This window comes from Tasmannia lanceolata, unplaced genomic scaffold (assembly GCF_043159265.1).
Source record: "Tasmannia lanceolata isolate RefF3 unplaced genomic scaffold, GAP_Taslan_0.1 ptg000013l, whole genome shotgun sequence".
Lineage (NCBI taxonomy): Eukaryota > Viridiplantae > Streptophyta > Magnoliopsida > Canellales > Winteraceae > Tasmannia > Tasmannia lanceolata.
The window spans coordinates 32,296,924-32,315,890 of NW_027518690.1; the positions used below are offsets into that span (position 1 = coordinate 32,296,924).

The 18,967-nt window shown below is 39.5% G+C and overlaps 2 protein-coding genes across 2 annotated transcripts; both read left to right on the forward strand.

Annotated features, from left to right (window-relative positions):
* The first annotated feature begins 340 nt into the window (after positions 1-340).
* LOC143891172 (uncharacterized) lies at positions 341-11,933 on the forward strand. The gene is made up of 6 exons (XM_077395808.1): positions 341-1,020; positions 1,063-3,422; positions 3,519-3,727; positions 5,348-5,513; positions 5,607-6,169; positions 11,922-11,933. Exons 1-6 carry the CDS (start codon positions 341-343, stop codon positions 11,931-11,933), a joined length of 3,990 nt encoding a protein of 1,329 aa, XP_077251923.1.
* A 4,714-nt stretch (positions 11,934-16,647) lies between these two features.
* Positions 16,648-17,820, forward strand: LOC143891173 (uncharacterized). The gene has a single exon (XM_077395809.1). The coding sequence runs from the start codon at positions 16,648-16,650 to the stop codon at positions 17,818-17,820; it is 1,173 nt and encodes a 390-aa protein (XP_077251924.1).
* Positions 17,821-18,967: the final 1,147 nt, after the last annotated feature.

An 18,967-nucleotide genomic window follows, 5' to 3' on the forward strand; every position in this document is an offset into this window, starting at 1 on the left:
TTATCTAATTGAAATCAAAGACTGATGTTTTCATCAATTGTAATCCCAAATTTCTTATCAATGAAAGTGTGTTTTCTGTTTCTCTTGTCATTATTTGGTGAGAATAGTTTATCTCAATTATCAAATTTTTAATCTAGTGTTCATATTTCTTCTCAGGATTCTTGACTGAGCAACCATTGCTCCAAAGAAAATTACCTTTCCAAAACCAACCTGGTCCCGTCAGTCTTCTGATTCCAGGCTGAGTAGACAATCTTTGTCGCCTGTTTCATTTACTTCTCCAGCATTACCTGTGTCTCATTTTCAAGAAATACTCTCGCCCATCCAACCCACCCCAGTCTCAATGGCAGATCCCGCTAATCCTATGATAGCTATCCAAGAGATGTTAATAGGCCTTACTCGTGACATGGCAAGTATGAAGGAAGAAATGACTCACATGAAGACCCAGATTAGTGATAAGGCTTCTGCTTCAACAGGAGGACCAACGTTTCATCAACCTCCTCGTGTTGCATCTCCAGAGTTGAATAGACCCACTATCTCGCCATTAGAAGTTGATATGGATGATGGACAATACGCTGAAGAGTATTGTATCCCTAGGATCAATAAGGAGAAAGAAATGTATGAGAAATTTGAGAGAGAGATGTCTAAGAAGTTCGGGAAGTTGGCTCAAGAGATGGAGCACATGAAAGTCCAAGGACCGAAAAAATTTGACGTCTCCGAATTGATGATGTCCTCTGCAGTGGTTTTACCACATAATTTCAAAGTCCCAGATTACGATAAGTATGACGGGACTGGATGTCCTCGGAACCATGTAAGGTGGTTTATTATCCTCTCACAGCAATATGGCCTGAATCATGAACAGATGACCCAGCTATTTCCTATTTCTCTGATAGGGATAGCAAAGAAATGGTTCCTAAGACTGAAACCAGATGAGGTCAGGACCATGGAAGATATCTCTGACCAGCTTATTGAACAATTTTCAATGGAGGAGGGGATAGAGGTCACAAAGAGGGACCTCAAACAGTTGAAGCAAGGTCCTCAAGAGACCTTTACCTCATTTATCAGGCGCTGGAGGCGCAAATCTGCTCAGTTAAATCAAAGGTTATCAGAAAAGGATCAGATAAAGTTGGTGGTCAAGAGTCTGTCCACTCAATATTTCCATTTCATGGCGCCCCAGCATTATCCTAATTTCGATCATTTGATTCAGACGGGAACCCAAACTGAGGATGCCATCGGCAAAGGTCTAAGGGCTAGACCATCGTCATCCGAAGTCAGAGAGGGCAAGCGGCCAATGGTTATACAGAAAGAGGTGAATAGTGTGAACTATGTCAGACCAGTGGCAAGAGCAGTAACTGAGGTGTCAAGACCGGCAGAGAGACAGGCGCCTAAGCAATTTGATCCGCTTCCTTATCCCTACCCTGTTATTTTGAAGAAACTAATTAGGGATAAGAAGATAAAGCTTCCTGATATCAGGCCCGTACCAGATCCATTGCCTAAATATTGGAGATTAGATCAATACTGTGAATATCATCGGAATTCGGGTCATTTGACAGAAAGATGCCTGGCTTTGAAGTATGCTATTCAAAAAATGATAGATAATAAAGATTTGGAAGTGGAGCGACCAAGTACTACTCAAAACCCCCTCCCAAATCATCGTGCTATTCCTCCGCCTGTCGTCAATGCTATTTTTGTCAATGAACCTCTTCTTGACCCTTCAAATCTCATTTGTGCTATAACATCCGATAAACCCTATGTGCTGAGGTTGGATGATGAGGAGATCGAAGAATTGGCGAGGGAAAAGCCTTATGTCCTTTCCCTGGCTGATGATGATTTTGCAGAGTCTTCTTCTAGATCTTATATACTTCATTGTGAAGATGTTGAAGAAGAGCAGAGGAACAAAACACCATATGTACTGAGAATCGAGGATGATGATTTGTTGTTCCTTGATGACCAATGTGATGAGCTTCAGCACGTCACAAGGGGTGGTCGTGTATTCAAGCCTCCAGAGTTGAGTGCAGAGAATCCAGCAGAAATAGCAAGGGCTGCAGGAAATCCGAGGTTGAATAGGCCCGTTACAGAAGAGGAGGATGATAATCTGTTAAAACAGTTGAGGAAGACCCAAGCGAATATTTCCATATGGGGCCTACTTATGTCTTCTTCCAAGCACAGGAAAGTAATACTCAAGGAGTTAAATGCTGCACAAGTATCTATTGATGTTACACCTGATGAGTTGGTGAGCCTGGTCACTCCAGCCAGAACATCTAAGGTTTTATCCTTCACAGATGAAGACCTTCCCCCTGAGGGTAAAGACCATACTAAACCTCTCAAAATCACTTTAATTTGTAATAAGAAGAAAGTTCCTGAGGTATTAGTAGACAATGGGTCTGCTCTGAATGTTTGCCCATTGAGCACGGCAACTACCCTTGGATTCGGACCGGAGAATTTTGTCCCCTCTGAGCAAGGCATTCTAGCATACGATGGAACCCGTCGTGATGTCATCGGGACTTTGGTCACCGAAATCCAAATAGGCGGTGAGGAATTTGAAATAGAATTCCAAGTCCTTGATATCAAAGCATCCTTCTTGTTGCTGCTTGGTCGCCCATGGTTGCACAGGGTTGGGGTCATACCATCCACGCTGCATCAGAAGTTGAAATTTGTTCGAAATAACAGGGTGGTTACTGTGAAAGGCGACCCTGATTTGGAAATAGGCCAAATTTCCCAGGAGTTGGTTGTTGGCAAAGCAGATGATATAAGTTTAACTGGCTTTTCTCTGGAAGTGACTGCTATCACTATGGAAGAGGCGATGAATGAAGAGATCTTCTTCCTAAGTAGTACCAATTCCAAAGTTGTCAAGATAATTCGCAAGCAAGGATATATGCCTGGTGCCGGGTTGGGCAAATATCATCAAGGTATGATTGAGTTCCCAATGCTCAAGACCTTCAATGGCTTGTTTGGGTTAGGATACGAACCCACCAAGAAGGAGATCATAGAGATGAAGCGCTACATGTTGAAGTGGGCCGAGTGTCGTCGCCGTGGCTTAGACTTGCCTATGGGACCTCTGAATTTGACAATGAATGGTCATTTTCGCAAGGAGGGAGCAGATGTTCCATTCTGTGGTTTCGCTGAGGCTTGGGTTGATGAGTCGACTGGGCAAAGGTTGCCAGGGTTTGAAATTTTCTTTGACCTCGAGTTACCAAAAAATGAGTTAGTAAGTGTACAGATCGCAGAGATAGAGTCAGAGACAGATTGGGCTGACTGTATGGTGCCAGAATTTCTGAACTCACTTTTTGAAGACGGGTCACAGATGGTAGCTGTTATTGACAAGAGCACAGTAATTCTGAACCCAGCACATCTTATCACCTCGGCGGAGGGACCTTTGACTAACTGGACCTCTCAGGTCCTACCTCAGGTTATCTTTCAGTATGGTCATACTTCTTCGAAAGAGTTAGTAAGGTCTAAGTATGAGTCTGTTTCCGAGTCAGATACAGAGTCTGTCATTTCTAACTCTTCTTTTGATGCAGGTACTGTAGAGGTCAAGTCAACCCTTGGAGTCGATGATGTGTCTCTTGCTAGTGAGGTCGAGTTTGAAGATATTTTTACTGATGTACTTGATGCTTCTCATGTACATATTTCTGAGTATGTTGACACTGATGTCAACATGTCTGTTTCTAAGTTTGTAAATACAATTCCAGAGTCTGTAAAGCCTGATGTGGGCTATTCATCATCTGATGTATTCAATTCATCTTTCAATGAAATAAAGGACTCTTCATTGTACTTTCCTGTTTCAATTTCTTCTACTGAATCTGCTTTAAAACCTGATAATAATAATAATAATCAAGACTCCCCCTCTGATGAGGATGCCTACGAACCTCCCCTTGAAATCAAACATCTGATTCAACAGGAGGGGAGTCGCCGAGCAAAACCACTCGAAGAGGAAGTTGAAACCGTGAATATAGGTGATGAAACTTTGATTCGAGAAATAAAGATTGGCAAAACTTTATCTCCTGAAGAGCGCGAAGAATTAATCGCCTTACTTAAAGAGTTCAAGGAGGTTTTCGCTTGGTCTTACGATGACATGCCGGGATTGAATGAGGAGATTGTTCAGCATCGATTACCATTAATCCCTGGCATCAAGCCAAAGAAGCAGAAACTCCGAAAACTCAAGACAGAATGGGAGTTGAAAGTTTATGAAGAAGTCAAGAAACTTCTGGAGGTGAAATTCATCCAAGTGGTTGAATACCCCGAATGGCTCGCTAATGTAATACCAGTACCCAAAAAGGATGGGAAAGTTCGAATGTGCGTTGATTTTCGGGACCTGAACAAAGCAAGTCCAAAAGATGATTTCCCATTGCCAAACATTGATCTCTTGGTAGATAATACTGCTGGACATGCTCTCTTATCCTTTATGGATGGGTTCTCGGGATATAACCAGATCAAGATGGCACCTGAGGACATGATGAAAACAACATTCATTACTCAGTGGGGTACATACTGCTACAGAGTAATGCCGTTTGGTTTAAAGAATGCTGGTGCCACTTACCAGAGAGCTGCAACTACTCTTCTTCATGATATGATTCACAAAGAAGTCGAAGTCTATGTAGATGACATGATCGTTAAAGCAAAGACTAGACCAGAGCATACAGTTGCCTTGAGAAAATTCTTTGAGAGAATCAGGAAATATCAGCTTCGCCTGAATCCAAACAAGTGTGTATTTGGAGTTACATCAGGAAAACTCCTTGGATTTATGGTCAGTGAAAGGGGAATTGAGGTGGATCCTCAAAAGATCAAGGCAATCCAGGAAATGGAACCGCCTAAGACAGAAAAGCAGATCAGAGGTTTTCTTGGGAAAGTTCAATACTTGAGAAGGTTCATATCTCATTTGACTATGACATGTGAACCAATTTTCAAGCTTTTGAAGAAGAATTCTTCGAAGAAGTGGAATGATGAATGTCAGGAAGCGTTTGAAAAGGTTAAGCAATGTTTATCTTTGCCTCCTGTTCTATCACCCGTCATTCAGGGTCAACCCTTGTTGATGTATTTGTCGATTACAAACACTGCAATGGGTTGTATGCTTGCTCAGAAAGATCCAGAGTCTAAGCTAGAAAAGCCTATCTATTATATCAGTAAGAAGATGTTGGAATATGAGATAAAGTACTCTGTTTTGGAGAAAACTTGTCTAGCATTGGTTTGGGCTACTCAAAGGCTTAGACACTATTTGTTGTCAAACAAGGTTCTTTTACTTTCACGGATGGATCCGTTGAAGTACTTGTTTGAGAAACCCGCCCTTACTGGAAGAACCGCAAGGTGGTTGTTATTGTTATCTGAGTTTGACATCATTTATGTCACTCAGAAGTCCATCAAAGGACGGGTTATAGCTGAGCAGCTGGCTGATTCTCCTACAGAGGAGAATGTTTTCCTGAAAACTGAGTTTCCTGATGAAGAAATAATGGATATTGAAGAAGAAACTCCAAGTACCAAATGGTTGATGTATTTTGACGGAGCAGTCAATAACCAAGGTCGAGGAGTGGGTGCAGTGTTGATATCTCCAAAGAAAGAGTATATCCCTTTATCCATTAAGTTGCAGTTTGAGTGCACGAACAACATGGCAGAATATGAAGCTTGTATAGCAGGACTCGAGGCAGCTTTAGCTCTTCAAGTTCAAGATATAGATGTGTTTGGGGACTCAATGCTCATTATTTGTCAAACCAATGGGCAATGGAAGACTCGGGAGGATAAATTGATCCCTTATAACGCATATTTGGAATCTCTGGTTAAAAAATTCAAGAATATCACTTTTACTCACTTGTCTAGAACCAGGAACCATTTTGCTGATGCTTTAGCAACTTTGGCTTCGATGCTAGACATCTCTGCAACTATGGAGGTTCAGCCGTTAGCTGTCAGATTGCAGTGGGCTCCTGCGCATGTGAATGCGATAGAAATATTGGCAAGATGTCCGGATGGGAAACCCTGGTATACGGATATCAAGAACTTCATTTCTGGCAAGGGTCACCCTCCTGACGCTTCAAGCAAAGAGAGGAAAACTCTTCAGAGGCTAGCTACCAATTTCATCATTTGTGGTGAAGAGCTGTATAGGCGATCTTTTGACGGAATCCAACTCTTATGTGTTGATGAAGACAAAGCTGTGGAGCTTATTGAACAGACTCATGAGGGAGTTTGTGGACCGCATATGAATGGCAAGATGTTATCTAGAAAAATTTTAAGACTTGGATTTTATTGGCTCACAATGGAAGCAGATTGCTTTGCCTTTGTGAAGAAATGCCATAAGTGCCAAGTTTATGCAAATCTTATTCATGTTCCTCCGTCAGAATTGCATTCTTTGACTTCGCCGTGGCCATTTTCAGTATGGGGGATTGATATCATTGGAAAAGTTTATCCGAGGTCTTCAAGCGGGCATGAGTACATTTTAGTCGCGATTGACTATTTTACGAAATGGATTGAAGCTGCTTCGTACGCTTCCATCACTTCGAATACAGTTGCGAAGTTTATCCGCACCAACATTATTTGCAGATACGGAATACCTCATGAGTTGATTTCAGATAATGGGTCGCAATTCAAGAAAGAGGTGTTACACCTGTGTGAAGAATTCAAGATAAGACACCACAAGTCATCTCCTTACAGACCTCAAACAAATGGTGCTGTAGAGGCAGCGAACAAGAATATCAAAGTCATTATCAGTAAGATGACTGAGACTTATAAAGACTGGTCGAATAAACTCCCTTATGCCTTGTGGGCTTATCGGACATCGATCAGATCCTCTACAGGTGTAACTCCATATTCTCTAGTGTATGGAATGGAAGCAGTCCTCCCTGTTGAAGTGAGAATCCCGTCCCTAAGAGTTATGATGGAAGCGAATCTGTCAGAGTCTGAGTGGGCAAGAGCTAGACATCAGGAATTGCAGATGATTGACGAAAAGAGGTTGAGAGCCTTGTATCACATCCAAGGGTATCAAAGGAGAATCGAAAGAGCCTTTAACAAGAAGGTCAAGGTTCGAGATTTGAAGCCAGGAGATATCGTCTTAAAGTCCTATAGGGCACCAGTATTTGATCCTCGAGGGAAATTCAGGCCAAATTGGTCTGGTCCTTACATCGTCGATGAGGTCCTGCCTGGAAAAGCCGTAAGACTCCTCGATGAAAGTGGAGAAAAATTAAATGAACCTACGAACCTGGATCAATTAAAGAAGTATTATGCTTAATTACACCAGAAAGCCATCTTTGATCGATTTGAGCTTTGAGCCAACAACCTATATGTTTAAAACCATTTGCAAACCCTTTGGGCCAATAAAAAATAATACTCCATTTCTTTGACAAACTCAAACCAGGGGCATCTTTTATGACTTGCGTCATAAAAGATATTGAACTTGAACTACATTATGACCTGATCCCTTTTTAAGGGTATATAGGTAGCCTGATTAATTCAGGATCGGTCATATCTTTCGTAACATTTTGAAAATAAAATTTTTTGAAACCCCAAATGGGCGAACTACGCAAACCTGATTCCCATTTCTTCAGGGATACGTAGGCAGTCTGGAAGGTCCAGATTCGGTTTAAAATACATGCAATCAAACCAAGGTTTATCCTGCTTGAATCTAAGCCTACCTTAAAGTCTTTCTGGTGTATTTTAGGCCCAGGATTGTAGAGAAACAGAAAGAAAGAAAAATGATGGAGTCTTAGACCCGCTAGACTGAAAACCCGCAAGGGCGGTCTAGGCAAAAGTTAGGGTCATTCACCCGCTGAGCTGGAAACCCGAAAGGGCGGCTTAGGCAAAAATCAGGGTGCTGAGCCTGCTGGATGGAAAATCTGCAAGGGCAGACAGTCCAGGCAAAATATAAGGCATACGGTCCGCCAAATCGAAAACCTAGAAAGGCGATTTGGTCATGGCAGTGACTTCATGCAGAGAGGACAGAGCTTTGAAGAGCCAGTTAGACTTTCATTTTCTTTGGCATCATTCTAATGTTTGAGTAAGCACCAGCAAAGCTTCCTTTGGTACTTTATGAGTTAAGGAGATTGAAACTAAGCAATCTAAAGGGATAATAACCATAACAGAAATACCGAAAAAGGAATGAAACACCTTTAAACACGGTAACCAAAAGAATCTAAGAGTGGTAGACTTTTACCATCTTGAAATATTTTATCAGGCTAAGAAGCAGATTCGGTCTCTCTTAGTGTTCATGTCTTGTGTTTTTGTCAAAATCCTCGTTTGTCGTTTGTCAAAGTCTTTATTTTGTCGAGTTGAGGTCAAATTTTGAGGTCTTGTTTAGTCAATGTCCTCCCAAAGCCGGGGTGGTAAAAGGGAGGGAAAGAAGAGAATCCGTGCCTCTTGTTTATAATGTAAAGCAAAGCAGAATTCAGAATGTGGCAGGCTCTTAAAACCCGTCTGAAGTATCAGTGGTTGGCAGAAATGAAGAAAGTTTCTGAGCAAAACCAGTTTCTTGTACATGAGAAAATTTTGTAAATCCAAGTGTTCATGAGAAAAACTTTGTAATCCCAAGAGTTTATTAATGAAAGCTTTCTGTTTATCCTTTTGATCCCTTTATTGTTGCTCTCCAATGAATTTTGTCATGGAAATAATCATACTAGGGGCATCTTTTATGACTTGCGTCATAAAAGATATCAATCAAACAATGATATTTGAGATGGCAATTCTCATCAAATAAAGAATAGAGGAACTTGAATACATTCTTCTGGTTCAAGCTCTTCAATCAAATTGTTTTCTTTCTGAGTCAAGTTTTCAGAAAATCTTTACTCCCAGCGGAGTCTAGAATTCATTCCTGCAATTTTCAAAATTCCAGCAGACTTCTTTTCCATTATTTTAATGATCAATACTCGAAAATTTCTTCATCCTTGCTTGAGTTTTCTCTTCAGCACAGATCGTGCATTTTCAATCATTCTCAGGCAGAAATGATTTATTCATCTGGTGAAATCGATCAAAGTTGGTCGTTTCTTCAATCATTTCAATGAATTTTATTTTTGCCAATGGCTCCGTGATTTGGAGTTTGGCATTTTTTCTTTTATCATCTTATAAATGTTTGCCAATGGCTCCGTAATTTAGAGATTGGACTTTTCTTTTATCATTTGAAAGATTTAAAAATGTGTTTTCGTCAATGGCTCCGTGATTTGGAGTTTGGCATTTTCTTATATCATTTTGTAAATGTTTTCGCCAATGGCTCCGTGATTTGGAGATTGGTCTTTTCTTTCACCATTTGAAAGGTTTTTAAAAAAAAAATGTGTCTTTGCCAATGGCTCCGTGATTTGGAGATTGGTAGTTTCTTTCACTATTTGAAAGGTTTAAAAAAAAATATTTTTGCCAATGGCTCCGTGATTTGGAGTTTGGTTCTTTTCTCTCACCATTTGAGAAAGTTTCAAAAGGAAATCGCCAATGGCTCCGTGTTTTGGAGTTTGATATTTTCTTTCATCATGTTGTATATATTTTCTCCAATGGCTCTATGATTTAGAGTCTGGTAATTTCTCTCATCATTTGAAAATGATTTCTTCTTAAAGGAATTTCCAGTGAAGCAGCTCCGTATGTTTGGAGTCTGGGATTTTCTTTACTCATGAAGAGTTTTTAGAAGTAAGAAACTACCAGTGAAATTGAGCTCCGTATATTTGGAGTCTGGTCTTTTCTTCTTCGCCCGTGACATTTAGCAGTGAAATGCCAAATTTTGGCCTGTCTAATTGTCACTTCGCAATGTACCGCTACCTAACGAGTTAGGAGTCAGGTATATCTGCGTGGATTTATATGGAACCCTTTTCGCCGGACCATATCAATCTTGGATGACCCGCTACCTTGAAAGAGAGGAGTCAGGATTATCTGGATGGCTAAACAGACGAATTTTCAGCAATGGTCTGTGTAGTTATCGCCCTTCTGTTTTGAGCTAGTTTTGACAACTGACCAAGCAATATTTGGTCTGGTCGTTAAGACTTGCTCATTTCTTTTTAATGATACCATTTTGGCAATTGACTGAGCGATATTTGGTCTGATTGTCAGCAAAAATCTTTATTCATCGATACAAGTATGTGTTCGCAGTACAATTCTATTGTTTGAATGATTCGTTTTGTGTTTTACCAAAATTTTAATTTAAAAAAAGAAAAGAAAAGAAAAGAGAGAAGTGTTTTGTGCTCATTTGTTCTCAAAAGGGTCTTTGTTGACCGATATGGTTTATCGAGTTCAGGATTGGAGAACGACTATCTCATTTTTTTTTTAGAAGTCGAGAGTCGGTGAGAGACTATCTCCCAATGTTTGAAGATTTTGAGCCTTGTTGCAAGATCATTTTGTTGTTTTAACTTTCTGAATATCATTTTAAAATAAAAACCCAAAAATTTGCTTTACTTTGCTTTCGGGTCGGCCAAAATGTGTTGTCTGTTCAGCTTTGGCAATCGCGCGACAAGCACGCTCTGCCAAAGAGGGGCATCTGTAGACACCCCATTTTGACCGTGCCCTAAGCCCTTCAATTTTGAGCAGAACCCGACCAAATCAAACCAATAGGGTCCCAAGCTTCACCCTAGTCTGGATTAGGGTCTCTCCTAACCCCCTGCAAAATTTCATTAAGATCGGAGCTCATTTGCCTAGCAAAAAGGCTGAGAGAGTGTGTATAGTGCAATGAAGGGTGGCCCACTAAATTTTCATTTTCCCTTAAAATCCTTGTATTTTAAGAAAAATCCAAGTTAAATCAAGCCCCTAAATACCCATGAATACATATTTAGAAGCCTCGAGACTTCAGAAAAGCCCCTGCAAAATCTCATAAAAATCTGATGAAAAATTTCAAAAAAAGACAAGCGGAGTTTGTGCTGTTATCAAAAAGTATAGGGGGTGAATTAGCCTGGTAAAATCGCGCATGTGTGCGCATATCAAATGAGTGCCAATATCATTTAAAAAAAAAAAAAAAAAACTATAAATACCAGTGTAAACCTTCATTTTCGAGATCTGGAAATTTTCCTGAAATTTTTAGTGAGAGAGACGCTGAGGAGAGAAGAAGCAGATCTCGTCCAAACCTTTTCCGATCGTTCTCCGGTCTAACTCCGGCCAAAATCCGGTCATTTCTCTGGTCAGCCATACTCTTTCTTCTTCCCTTCACCTAAACCTCCATCTCTGTCATCTTTTTTTCCCCTATTTTTCTCCTCAAACCTTAACTCACCTTCCTCTTCTCCGGTAAGATCCGATCTGAAACTAGCCAATTTTCAGCCGGAATAATCATCATTCATTTCGGATTGCCTGCTACATTCTTACCTCAATGTTATTTCAATGATTTTCTATACATCTCTTGTTCAAACCCTATTTTCTAACACTAAAACCCTAACTCCGATCATTCTCCGATCTAATCCAAATACCGACGACTGCATCCATGGCCGACGAATTGGAGCTCCGGTTAGAGCCATTACCTCATAGATCTGTGTTTAAACTGTTTCAAACCCTAAACCCTAGATCCTCACTCTAAAAAAATTCTAGATCTACCTTCTGAAATCCTAGAAAAATCCTAACTCTTCTTTGTTTGGTGGCTTATCGGAATCCGGTCATTTTCCGATCATCTTTGGTTTTGTCTTCTATTTTCGGCCATCACAAGTTCAGCCACCTCCATTGCATTATTTTTATTTTTTATGGTTGTATAACATAGCAGAGAAAGGGGAAATTTGCAGAGATCAATTGCTTCAGCTCCCCTTGAATCTGCCCATTTCTATATTCTCCGGTGGCCCATCTGAATCCGGTGGATTGTCTTAGATTCCAGGCGTTTCTTCAAACTTCAGCCGGTGGAAATCTCAGTCTAATCATTTCAAGCGAGCTATAAGGTTATTCTCGATTTATTTTTTCTTAAAATAAAAAAAGGGGAATTAATTTATTTTTTCTTTCTTCTTCTCTTTCTTCTTCTTAAATATTGTTTGATTATGTTAATTTGTGATGATCTGTTCCAGATGTTCATTTGATAGAGTACTGATGTGGTTTTGTTTAAAATCAATAGAAATTTTAAATGACTTGAGATAGTTTTTGTTTTGATTGTTATTTGACAGTGTAGAGCTCCATTTCTGCTTAAAATCTGTCATAATCTTGCTAAGATCTGTAGTTGCTTGACTATTTGATTATCATTTGAAAGCATAACAGTTGTGTTTTAGTAGATTTTTTTTTATAGCTTGGAGTGATTTTTATTAGAAGTAATTCAAAGCTTTCACAAGGATTTTGTTAAGAGGGTTAAAATGAGAGTGTACAGGTGCGAATTTTAATGGGAGAATACAGGAAATACATGTTAACACTCTCATTCTTGGTGAGCACATTTCTAGTATGATTGTCATGTGTGTCTTGTTGATTGGTTCAAATGAGTTTTTATCATTTAAAAAATACTGAGCATACACCTCAGATGACGATTATCATTGCTTTATTTTTCTTTTTGATTCTCTTGATGTTTATGTAGCCGTATGCCATTAATTATACTAATCCAATGTATTTCTTTAAATCACATGTTTGTTCATGTCTAAACCGTGATTGCTATGTGACTCTGTTCAATTTGTTTACATATTAATTGGGTAGCTAAGAGAGTCATTTGAAGATCATGAAAATTTTAGTGAGTTTCTATTCATAGGTTACGTTGGTTAAAACAATATCTTAAAATTCTCTGTGTTGCAATAAGACTGGCAGTGATATATTTCTTCTTATGGACTATACTTTTAAGTTTAGATTTGAAGTGGAGTATGTCAAAAGGGGTATAAATTTTAGATGTTAAGTGAAAATATTATAACCTTGGGTAATGATCACATCTCCTGGTGATTATTGGTAGTAGATTTACCCGTTTTGACGATTGTACTTCTAAACCTTTTCTTTCATTGTTTATTATTATTATTATTATTATTTTTTGCTTCATGTATGATTTATATTTTATTTTTGTTATATGATAAGTAGTCAATAGTTCTTATATTTTGGAGCTTTCTGTATGTTTATTATGAAAGGCATACATGTAAATAGCAGGGCATAGAAGCATATTATATTTTGTATATCTTAAGTAGACAAGAGGCCAGCCAAGTTAAAGTATTTATAAGGTGTTGGATGTTTTTTTTTTTTACTCTTAGGAGACTTATCTCAATCTCATTAAAAGTTTTTTATTCCTTATCTTTAAAAGGCTTGCTAAGTTTTATTAGATGTCCCACTTTATCCACCTTCTAAGCTAAAAGACTAACTTCATCTATTGGATGTCTTGTATCTTATCATCGCAAGGGCGATGAAAGAGTTATCTAGAGCCTTCTTTTAGGAGACAAGCTGTGTCTCAGAAAAATCAAACCCCTTTTGGAGATAGGCTTTGTCTCATCGGCCCCGCTATTTGCACAAATCTGCTTATATTTTACTCTCACAGTTTTTACATTTGAATCTGCACAAGTTGATGCCCTGTTATGTATTAAAATTTATACAAATTGAAAATATCATTTAATGTGTTTCTATAATCTGTTGGAAATTTAATACTTATCTTTCATACTAAGCTTTGAGTTAGGAATTTGAAGATGGTGATAAATGAATTGTTCAGGTGAGATTATCTTGAAAGCTTATTATACTTGTCTCCTATTTATTTAAATAAATTGTTAATAGGAAGAAGGAGATCAGATGACTACTCTGTTCGATATTATCGACATGAGTACTGTCTGATCTCAAGGCGGGATTAGAAATATTATCATGTGTATTTGATATCAGATGATTACTTTAGCATCATCTGATTTCATTGGAGTCCCCGTATTGGGGTTTGTGGTTGGTTTTGAAGTGTTTGATATTGTTTTTACTTTATTAGGCTATCCAGCGGCTGGTCTGGACTAATTAATGTTGTTTATCATTTTATAATTGTTTTAGATCGTGTATTGTTTTATTGAGAATTCTTCTTTGCTTAGCACTTGATTTATTTTTATAAGAATAGAATGGAATTTGTGATTATCTGGTAGACTTTTCTTCTCTCTTTGATAGACTAACACAGTCTTTTAGATTTTTGTTAAATTCTTTAGATACTAGAATCCCCTTTCATTGCAAGGGCGATGAAGGCGCTAGCCCAAGCCCATCTCTAGGGGACTTGCACAGTCCGAATAGCATTCTATTTTCTCAAAAGACTTGCCTAGTCTTTTAGATCCAAATCTTTGAAGACAGGCGTTGTCTCATTAATGAATCAACTTGAGTTAACCTCTAGAAGACTACCTCTAGTCTCACAGGTCTTAAACCCTCCTTTTTGTGCGTCGTTTGGTTTTGGGAGAACACCCTACCCGGCTTGGCAACATACCCCTTACCCTTATGGGTATTGGGTTGCACATTTGTTGCACCCTAGGGCTAGGTAGCTGTCCGGCCCGGCTGGGTGTTTTACCTTTGCCAAATATGCACAAGGTCTCTTTTTCCTTGTTAGTATTCTTCTCTATCCTACCTCTGTGTCTAATAGACTTACCTAGTCTCATTTTCTTGCTAAACCTCCTCTTTGTGCATCATTTGGTTTTGGGAGAACATCCTACTCGGCTTGGCATCATACCCCTTACCCTTATGGGTATTGGGTTGCACATTTGTTGCACCCTAGGGCTAGGTAGCTGTCCGGCCCGGCTGGATGTTTTACCTTTGCCAAATATGCACAAGGTCTTTCCTTATTACTTGTTGAGCTTTATCTTAGTTTGATTAGTCCACTAGCACAGGAATCCGTCCTTAGTCTAGAGAGTCAATCCTCTTGTTCAGGAATCAAATTCTATCATCATAGGGGTTAGGATTCTATTCTACCTCTCATCGTATCATGTTTTTATCCACTCTTGCAAGGTATAGGATGCTGTCCAACCCTTGCAGAGCTGTGTTTCTGTTCTTTTTCCCCGCAAAGCATAGGATGCTGTCCAACCTTTGCGGGATATCAGGAGTCTGTTCTCCCCTTATGATGATAGGATTTGTTCCCCTTGAGTAAAAAATACTTAAAAACAACAAAAACATCTAAAAAAACCAAAAAAATCTCAAAAATCTTGAGTCATTAGGAGTAGTTAGGAAATCTGTTTCGAACTACGTTGGCTTGATCCCTTTCAACAGGGTACGTAGTGCAGCTTGGGATCCACATCCCAAGTCCAGCCAAATCTTTAAAAATAAGCATTTTAAATCTTTCAAAATTACAAAAATCTTTCAAAATATTGTTTTCTTCGAAAGGATCTTCCTCTAGAGTTAGGAGCTTGTCCTAGTTAGAGAGTTTTTGAGTCGGGAGTTGCTCCCTCGTTCATCTGTTTGTTTGTTGTGTGTTTTATTTGTTTGTGTTAGAGTTAGGAGTGAGTCCTACCTAGGAGTTCTACGCCTCCGTCCGGTCAGTTGGCGATCCACATCGCCAATTGATGACTAGGTCTAAGATGCGATAGATCCTACTGTTTTCTTCAGGATATACAGCCTAGCTACACATAGATTATAGGAACCACCTGCATTAGCTTAGGGCTAACCTGCATTTAGTTAGGGCATATAGGGTGTCCTAAAATCTACAATCCATTGGAATTTAAATAATCACACAAGAAGCTTTAAGAATTAGTCCGGTCTTTTAGATCGAGTCTAGGATAGAGGTCTAGATGTCTTAGGCATCATAGCTTAGAATAGGTGCGAAGAACTACGTTGCCTTGATTCTCGTGGAGGCGGGGATACGTAGGCTTCTTTGGATGAACATCAGATCATCTAAAGACTCGGGCCTAGGTATAGATTAGAGTCTTAGGGTTGTTTGGTATCGAGTCATTTTCTATGTTTTGCAATGTTTTCTTACTTTATTGCGCAGACCTTATACTTTTTTTTGGTGTGTCATGCATGTGTTTGTTCACCAGAACTTAGACACCCATTAGGCATGTCACTTATAACCTAGTTTTGCTTAGGCGACACTTATTTCATTTCTTTTTATGTGTGATTATAATTCATCTCCGAGACATGCATGATTAGATAGACGTCTTCTCGGAGATATTGATTCTCATTTCATATGACTTTTGCTCAAAACTCTTCAAAATCATTAAATAAATGGCATAAGAGACCAGGTGTTTACACTTGGGCGGATGAGGTGCTCTTTAGACCTTCCAAATTCGTAACCAGGCACGAACCCTCTTTTTATAATCTCTGGTTATCCGTTGCAACAGAGCATAGTATGGGATCCAGGGCCCATTTGCCTTTTTCCTTGGATGGCGACTCTTCTTTGTTTAAGGTACGCCTCGAATCTGGACTAGTCCCCGAATCGAGAGGTATCTCACCTTTTATATCGCCACTCATACTGTGAGAGGCATTTCTTCTTTCGAGAGTTCCTTGGTAGAGCTCTCCATTCACGTGGATGATCCATAGAGACCAGTGTGGGGCCCGTCCCCCGCCCCTCTCTCGGATCGGGGTCCACAGAAACCGATTTATGTATGTTGCAAATACAACGTTGCCTACAAAGTATGCTATTAGATGCAAGGAAAGGAGCTTCCCTTGGCGTGTTACCGGTACCAATCACTTGAATCATGTGAGGGTTAAGACGTTTATCCTCAATCATACATGTTCACTTAGATTGAGTGGTAACGATCATCCACTTGTCACAGCGGCCTGGCTGCTGAAACTTGCTTAGGGTTGTTCAATCGACCTGAAGAAATCAAGCTAAGTCTGATTATTAACCATATAAAGCTTCATTGGGGCATAGTCATCAGTTATCGGAAGGCACACATGGCGAAGGACATTATACTTGAAATTAAGTGTGGAAAAGCAGAGGACTCATATCGCATCTTGCCTGCATACGCACATGAGCTGGTCAGATCAAAATATGGAAGCATTATTTGTATTCTTCGAGAAAGAGAACTATTTCGGAATGGAGATGATCCATTTCTTCGGTTATTTTGGGCGTTTGGTCCTTCTATACGTTCTTTCAATCGTTCACTTAGACCACTTGTTTTGCTTGATGTGACACTTCTACGAGGCAAGTACCATGCCATTTTGTTGGTTGCATGTGGTGTAGATGGAGACGGTGGGTTATTTCCAATATCATTTGCTGTCGTCGAAAATGAGAATGACGATAGTTGGAATTGGTTTTTAACACACTTTCGTTGCAATATCATGTCATCAGAAGGTAAAGTTATTATGGTTTACTCCGATCGACAAAAGGGGTTGATAAAAGCAGTACCTACGGTGCTACCGAACTCATACCATAGCTTTTGCATGCGTCATCTCAGTGCTAACTTTTACGACAAATTTAAGGATGACATGCTTTATGGGTATTTCTGGGCTGCTACAAAGGCGTTGCGTAAGAGCCATTTTGGAGATGAAATGGACAAAATTAAAGCAAGGAATGAACGTGCACACAAATATATAATTGAACATTGGCCAAAGGAACATTGGGCAAGTTGCTATTTCCATGGTAGTAGGTATGATGTGCAGACAACGAATAGATCAGAATGCTTCAATGCAATTTTAAAGGATTCGAGGACATTGCTGATTGCATTGTTGGTAGAACATATTCGATGGAAAATATCTGACTTCTTCCACCATCGTCGGAAGATCGATCATCAGTGGAAGACAAAGTTGACTCCAAACGCAGAGACCCGTTTAGATTTTTCACATTGTAAAGGTCATCACCATATAGCACGCCCGATTGGGCAGTATTTATTTGAAGTACTACCATGCTCACATGCAATGGCAGCCATAACCAAGAGGAAATATGATGAATATGATTTCTGCCAACCATGGTTTCTCATCGAGAAGTATCGGGACACTTATGAAGAGATGGTGCTACCTACATTACATCGATCGCAGTGGCAGGTTCCTCCCCACTCTTTGATGATTGTATCACCCCCACACCCCAAACGGCCACCTGGAAGACCTCGTTCAAGAAGGACCGAGTGAGAACTGCAAGTTGGTGTACATCATAATTGCAGTACATGTGACCAACTAGGCCACAATAAAAGGTCATGTAAAAATCCTCCCAAATGAACTCAACAAGTCAACCAGACTCCCATTGGGCCATTTGCTCCTATGTACATTAGGTATGTGACATATACGGTTTGAATTACTATATAGAGTGCCTTTTGATCAGAAATTCAAATATTAATTGGTCGTTGTTATATTTTTGGTAGGTCCGGTATCTCCTGTCAAGCTCCATTTTTCTTGTAGGTGCATTCGAGCAGTTATAGAAATTCTGGAAAAGTGTAAGCCCAATGGTTTTTACCTTGGCATTCCCATCTTGTTTTGATGATTCCAATACACAAGTGATCATTTATCACTAATGTGTTTGTTTGTCTAAGTTGTAGATCTTGATAAAGTAAGATCAAGGATGCTTGGATTGAAGGCCAAGAAGCCCACATTGGACCACTAATTGGAAGGCCAAAGTCATCAAGCAAGAAGTCATGAAGACTTGAAGACATGAAGAAATTAATATTGAAGACCATTTTTTGTCTTTTAGAATGTAATTGATCCAAACCTAGATTAGGTTTTTAGAGGCATAATTAAAGTAATCTCACACACCCTAAATAAACAAGTGATTGTATTTGTGGAGTTCCAACACCTTGGAACCCTCATAGCAATCCCATCTTGGTTGAGAACTGGAAGCCCAAAAACAGAATTGAAAATCTGCTCTGCATAGGCTTCTCGGAACTCCGAGAGTTTTTCTCGGAACTCCGAGAATTCTCGGAACTTCGAGAATTATTCTCGGAACTCCGCGAATTGGTCCAGTAGATTTTTTCCAACTTCTGTGAGGCTTCTCGGAACTCCGAGATTTTTTCTCGGAACTCCGAGAATTCTCGGAACTCCGAGAACACTCCAACGGTCTGAAAAAGAGCCGTTTGGAATTTTGCTGGAATTACCGTAATGCCACTGAACGGTCATATTTTGTTTTTCCTATAAATATGGGTGTTCTAAACATACAAACCATCAATCCTAACACTCTTAAACTTCATTTGAATACCCAAGAGTGAATCAAGCTTCAATTGTGCCTCTCATCACCAACTCTAGGATTTGGATCATAGGCTCTCAATTGTATATCTTTTGTAACCCT

Bases quoted from the DNA above. Each gene is read 5' to 3' on its own strand.
- LOC143891173 (XM_077395809.1), top strand. From the start codon at position 16,648: ATGGCGAAGGACATTATACTTGAAATTAAGTGTGGAAAAGCAGAGGAC.
- LOC143891172 (XM_077395808.1), top strand. From the start codon at position 341: ATGGCAGATCCCGCTAATCCTATGATAGCTATCCAAGAGATGTTAATA. The intron at 3,423-3,518 runs GTCATACTTCTT...CTTTTGATGCAG, and splicing joins TCAGGTTATCTTTCAGTATG to GTACTGTAGAGGTCAAGTCA. The intron at 3,728-5,347 runs GTATTCAATTCA...TATGTCACTCAG, and splicing joins TGGGCTATTCATCATCTGAT to AAGTCCATCAAAGGACGGGT.